Genomic DNA, 6,559 nt, shown 5'->3' on the forward strand with positions numbered 1-6,559 from the left:
GATGTATCAGTGTGTCCCAGGATGTATCAGTGTGCCCCAGTGTGTGTCAGTGTGTCCCGGTGTGTGTCTGTGTGTCCTGGTGTGTGTCTGTGTGTCCCAGTGTGTGTCTGTGTGTGCCCCAGTGTGTGTCAGTGTGCCCCAGGGTGTGTCAGTGTGCCCCGGTGTGTGCCAGTGTGCCCCAGGGTGTGTCAGTGTGCCCCAGTGTGTGTCAGTGTGTCCCGGTGTGTGTCAGTGTGCCCCAGGGTGTGTCAGTGTGTCGCGGTGCCAAGTATGTGCATCCACCTCTCTCCACGCACAACAAGCCCACCCAAGGCTCCTTCACCCCTCAAGCTGTGCACACACCCTGCTGCCTCCAGCCCCAGGGCTGTCCATGTGCCCCGAGGCAGCAGCCCAGCACTGAGCTGTCTGGTTTGGTGTCTCTCCTGCCTTGTGATAAATGAGAGTCTATTCTCTCCTGGTTTGTGGTTTGATCTTCATTTCCTGTATGAAGTTCTCAAGAGAATGCCAAGATCAAATAATTGGACTATTCTGCGATAAAGAGTTAACATTGTTATTCAAATGTATTCAGAATTAATTTACCACCAAACAATTTACACTGCCGCCCTCCTATCCTGCTGAAATTACCAGAATGTGTTATCTGACACACAAAACGTCTCATGACCTGAAATTACTTTATCAACCATTAAATGCTTGAGCAGTGGGTGCATGGTCACAGAAATGCCCAAGGGAATGCAGGAGAAGCTACAAGGGCAATAGAGTGATTTAAAAACACCCTGGTGTCATCCAACGCTGTGCCATCCTGCCAGCCTCCCCAAAGAACACTAGCTACTCTGGTCACCAGGCACAAGCTGAGCAGAAAAACCCTTGAGCTGCCTTTCTGAGGATTCCCACTCCAGCATTCATGTCCCCATGGCTGTGCAGCTCCCAGCCCCTGGGTGCTGCCTTTTCAGCCTGGAAAAGCCTGTTTCTGCCTTTATTTTTAAAAATACAACTTCATTTGCAGAGTGTGGGAAGGTGGTTTCAAAATAAAATTCCTGACAGGCATAATAAGCTTCAGAAAAGTCAATCACATAGAGCAGGATAATTATCCACAGAATTTGTTTTCTATGTATTTATATAAAATAATCAATGATATTTTTCTCTCACAGACTCCAATTTGATTGTATTTTCTGTGTTACTTGCAAATCATACAAACAATCAATGCTCTGACCCCTTCTCTACACAAATACAGCTTAGAAAGACACTACAAGAAATAAAATCCGATAAATTCCTCATGCGGGGTTGTTTGTTTAAAAGCTTTGCTGAAGACTGATCCTGCTCACAACGACTACAGAGATACAGCAGTGGGACTGTCAGACATGCTTGAGGTGGGATTATTGCCACAAATATCAGCAGGAATAGAACCTTAGCAAAAAACCTGGCACAAAAGTGGAGGAGATGCCTTTTAAAATATAGCAAGGAAAATGAACTCATTCCCTGGCCCAGCACACTCCTCCTGCAGAGGGGCAAGGGGAGCACACAGCTGGGGTTGGGATGACCCAAGGGCAGGGTGGGCTGGGACCCTCCTGTCCTCCTGCCCACGGCGGGGGCAGGCACCACATCAGCTGCACTCCTGGCAGCAGTAGGTGGCCAAGGGCAGTGATGGCAGCGGTGTCACCTTCTCAGCAGCACCTGAGTGCAAACCCACCCGGGAATCCCCACATCCAGCTTCCGCTGCCTGGCTGGTGTCGGGGGTCTGTCCTTTCCAATTTACTGATCTCAACCCATTGGCATCTGATCCGCACGTGTGTCTCGCTAACACATCATCCATCAAAATAGTCACTCGGAGTAATTTCTGAGGATGCTTCAGCAAAGCAGAGGTGCCTGGAATGGGTCTGCTGGAGCCGCCAGTCCTGCTCCACCTGCGCCACCGATTCCAGTCATCCCGCCCTGCTTTGTTAGGGACGGTGCCATCAGCTCTGCAAAATGGCATCAAGCTCTCGTCTGTCGCGTTGAAGGGTGCTACTACCGCTTTTTAATCCAAGTGAAAGGTTAGGCAAATGGGCTCTCTACGGTACCGTAATCACCTCGCTCTCACTGCTTCTAGATACGAGGGGCACGATATTGCAAGTACTCAGCTGCTCCGTGCAGCTCGTCATGCCAGGTGTAATCTCCCGGAGCTCAGCCGCAGTGAGGACTGGCGGCAGCGCAGGCTCCGTCACCGGGTGTAAACACGGGGCAACTCCTCACACCACTGCCCTTATCTGTCTCTATTCCGGAGTAACTCGGAGTTGAATTGAGCACTTGGAGCAGCTCTGGATGGTGTTTCTGATACGGCATTTTCAAATATTTAACAGATTGCGTAATAACCGAGCAGCTGTTGAATAAGCTTCAGCTACAAACTCCTGCTTTAAAAACCCATCCAGTAACAAGGCACAGATTTTCTTTGTACGAGTGCATGTATAGATTATGTTTAGATGTGTAGATTAAATATTTATATTTTACTGGTGAGAGAAAGCGCTTTTGGCTTTTCCTTCCCTTTCTTAGCTATCTCTCCCTGTATTTATTTTAGTACTCAGCTTCACAGGGGAAAAAAAGAGAGCTTTGAGAAGTTACCTGCTTTCTCTCTGGTTTGATTTTCAGTGCTAAACCAATAGTTACTTAAGTTTTCTCCACTTCTTGGCATAACCTAATAATTAAAATAATTACTTGAAAGCCAGGGCAGCTTTGCACAAATTAATGCAGGGCAAGAAGCTGCAGTTTTTCAGTGGGCTGAAAAAGAGGTCACAAAATGATGCCAGCTTTAGCTGAGAGAGAAGGTAAACATAGATCTCCCTGCAGCCCCGATTAAAGCCTTTTTCTTATATTTTACTTTTCTTATTTTAATGATCAAGAAGGTAGCTCGATGAGGGGCTGACCGTTGTGGGATTTCTCAACAGGTAAAGCGAGACCGTTCCTGTGGAAGGCACGGCAGTGCTGGCAGTGTGCTCCTGCAGCGGGCAGCCCTTCCTCCCTTCCTGCCCGCCTGCCTCCACCCCCCCCCGCCTGCCTCCATCCCTGCCTTCCTGCCTGCCCACCCGCCTGCCCGGTGAAGGGGAGCAGAGCTGCAGCAGACCCAAGTGCTTCCGTGGAGGGCTGGCAGCAGTCTCTGCCTTGAGGACTATGTCCTTTCGTGCAATTGCTTTGAGCCTTGCCTAGAAAATCCATTTTCAGGACAACTGAGGCTCTGAGAGACTAAACATCTCCACAGAGCCCCAGGGACACTCCTGAGCCTGAATATCCGCCCCATGAGCCACGCGAGTATTCCCGGGAGTCTGAGCACTCGCCAGCCCCAGCGGCCTCAGCCCGTTCCCCCGCGAGCATCTGCCACAGCTGCAGCTGCCCCTCGCCCGCCTCCTCGGAGGGCCAGCCTGCCAGCAGCCGAGTCTGCCCACCAAGAATCAGGCCCGCTGCTGCCAAGCCGAAAGCAGGAGGAGCTGCCAGCCCAGCAGCCCAGCTGCGACAGCCCCCCCGCTCACGGTCACGATGGGGATCTGAGCCCTGGGACCTGTCGGGAAGGGAAACTCCGCCACAGCACTGCGGTGCTCTTGGTGGGAACAGGCTGGTGACAGACGAGGGGGGGCTCACACAGTAGGACGCCTCCTCTCCGCTCCTGCAGCGGGACTGGCGAAGCCCAGCGCGCCCTGTCAGCAGCAACGGAGCCTTCCTGGGAGTGGGTTTCTATGGCACAAAACATTTCCAGCTGTTCCAGGCGGAGGCTGAGCATACTAAGAAGCTTGGCTCTAGTGAAAGTTCATCAGCCGCCAGGGCCCAAAGCCCCGGAGGCAGATCCATTAACCTTTTCCACCAATATTTCTGGCACTACGATGTGCACGGGACAACATCTGCCTGGAGCGCCCCATTCACAGAAGTCTGGGGGAGACCAGATGCTCACACTGCAGGAATCAGGCCCTTGTCCATGAGACACTCTGGGCCATGCAGCCACTCCAAGCCGTGTTGGAGGTGACAGTGTTTCACTTCAAAAAGCACCTGTCCCTCAGGACCAGCATTTTTCTCTTTCTGGCTTTCATATTGCTGCTGTGCAGTTGCACTGGTATAAGTAAGACCCATTTTTTCCAGTTTAAAATATTCACAAATCCATTCAGTTTTCACTGGTTTCTCTGAGTTAAAATTTGATCCCTGAAAAGGCAGGTAAACCCGTCCTTATAATTTTTAGTGGGCAGACAGCAAATCCCTAGGAATGTGTACCAATGGCAAAGTGCATGGGATGTAACAGAAATCAGTGCTGTTCTTTACATGACATGATTAAAACAAGTATCTTGTTTAATTAGAAAAAGAAAGATCGCAGACTCATTCCCAGGATGTTATCTGTGCAATTACTTTATGTAACATTATTAAAAATTAATTTTCCCCAGAACCTCAGCAATTTAATGAAACACGCCTGGTTCTAAGCAACAGCTGCAGTGGAGCCAGTCCACTGGCATCCTCCAGGCAGCGGGACTCGGTGCCGTGGGCCCCCCCGGGCTGTCTGTCCCTTGTGCCGGGCACATTCAGCCGTGGGTCAAAGCACCTCTGCACAGCACCTGCACAGCAAGGTTCTATTGCAGCAGGCTCAACACCCCTCCTCACACCGGGTACCGCAGCCCTCCTCGTCACAAGCTCAGCATCCCCCCGCTCCGGGGGCTCGGCATCCCCCATCTCTGTGACCAAAAATCATCCTTCTCCAGGGAATCAACATCCCCCCTCTCTGGGTGCTCGGCATCCCTCGTCTTTGGGGGTTCAGCATCCTCCCTCTCCAGAGGCAAAACATTCGTCCTCTCCGGGAGCAAAGCATTCCCCTTCTCCGGGGAATCAGCACCCCACTCTCCGGAGGTACAGCATTCTCCTCTCCTCGTCGCAAGGTGCGCAGCACCCCCATCGCACCGTGCCCGGGGCGGCTGCTCTCACCGAGAGCGCTGCCCGATCCGTTCTGGGACACAGCCCCCGCCTCGCCGCGCCGCCGGCACCTTCCGCCCCGGCACCAGGCGAAGCGTCCCCAGCCCCGGCCAGGGCATCCTTCGCCGGGGGAACCTCCGCCCCGGCATCGGACAGCGCATCCCGCAGCCCCGGTACCGCATCCCCCGCCGCGGCCCCGGGGCAGCGCGTTCTCCGCCCCGGCCCCGAAGTTCTCCCGCCGCCGCCGGCCCTTACCGATCCGGATGACATGCGGCATCCCGTGCGAGCTCTGTCCCCAGAAGCCGCCGACCAGGAGCGCTGCCCAGTATTCCCAGAGGACGCGGCAAAGCGCCGGCCAGAGATGGGGCATCGTTGGGGAGGGCGCGGGCCGGCGCGGCCCTACGGCCCCAGGGGCAGCGGGGACGCGGGCGGCTGCTGCCCGGGGCTCAGGCGGAGCGGCCGCTCGGCGCCGGGGCCGGGCGGCTCATGGCACATCTTAGAGCGGCCGCGCCGGCCCGTCCCGCGGCAGCCGCGCCGAGCCCACAGCTCCGGCCGTTTATTCCGCGCCGGGCCGAGCCGAGCCGGGCCGAGCCGTGCGGTGCCGGTGCCGGTCGGGCGGCACCTGCGGAGCCGGGGCTGCCGGTGCGCCCCAGGAGCGGCTCTGTCCCCTCCTACCGCTGATGCGCGGCTCGCGCAAAGCCCCGGAGTGGAGCGTGCACACACCGACACACTCACACCCCCTGACACACACCCCCGACACACACCCCGACACACTGACACACCGCTGACACCCCGACACACAGCCCGGCACGCACCGGCACCCGCCCGCTCCCCCGGGGCGAGGGCAGCGCCGGCGGCGGGCGCGGGGCCGGAGGCGAAGGGGACCCTCGGCGGGCACCGCGGGGCGCGGGGCGGTGGCGCGGGGGTTCCGGGGGTCCCGGCAACGCCGGGTGCTCCTGTTCCCTCTGCCCCCGACGGGCCCCTGTCCCGCAGATCGCGGGGTGCCCGGTGTCCCTCAAGCTCTCGGGGGTCCTTTACGACCCCAGGGTTCCCGGCGTCCCCGCCGGCGGACGCCGGGCAAGGCAGGATGGGGGTTTTGGGGCCGGGGCCGGGGCTGGGGCCGCTGCAGCAGCGGTACCGCGGCGGGCGCCCGGCCCGCGCTCCGCAGCCGGGAGTTTAATGACCTCGGTGACAGAGACAAAGGGCTGCCCGTGCCGCGGACCGGGAGCTGCTTTGTCAACGTGCTGGGCCAGGCTAGGGCGAATTTCTTTTTTTTCTCATTTAAATAATTTGATCTATTCCATCATTTCCAATCGTTCCCATTTGCCAGCTGTCTCCTAACTCCAGCGTGGAACAGCTGAAGAGCAAATCTTTAATTTTCTTACAAACATACTATTACTCTGTATCGGCTCATCTTTTAAATTTTCTTTGCCCGTCGCTTTCCCCAGCAGCAAGCTCGGCGTGCTCTGTGCTGGGAGAAATGCTGATTGCCGTCCTGCACTCTGCTCCAGAGACCCATCCCGGAGCAACCTCCGGGAGCCCCGGTGTGCGGATTGGGGAAGGAACACTGCAAGTCATTACTGGTCTACAGCTCAAAGAGAAGTTCCTGGGTGTTGCCTCTGCCAGCAGGCAGCGAGTACGGGGA

General features: G+C 56.2%; 1 protein-coding gene across 1 annotated transcript in view; it reads right to left on the minus strand.

The window, feature by feature from the left end:
* The window catches only part of GRIK3 (glutamate ionotropic receptor kainate type subunit 3), a 107,727-nt gene extending 102,219 nt beyond the window's left edge, over positions 1–5,508 (minus strand). The window contains exon 1 of the mRNA XM_042015448.1: positions 5,170–5,508. Coding sequence (XP_041871382.1) covers positions 5,170–5,284 — 115 coding nt within the window. The 5' untranslated portion in view covers positions 5,285–5,508. The remainder of the gene's footprint in view (positions 1–5,169) is intronic.
* Positions 5,509–6,559: the final 1,051 nt, after the last annotated feature.

Source organism: Corvus kubaryi, unplaced genomic scaffold, assembly GCF_017639235.1.
Source record: "Corvus kubaryi isolate FWS band 111438036 unplaced genomic scaffold, C.kubaryi_AGA036_p1.0 split3-37304, whole genome shotgun sequence".
Classification (NCBI taxonomy): Eukaryota; Metazoa; Chordata; class Aves; order Passeriformes; family Corvidae; genus Corvus; species Corvus kubaryi.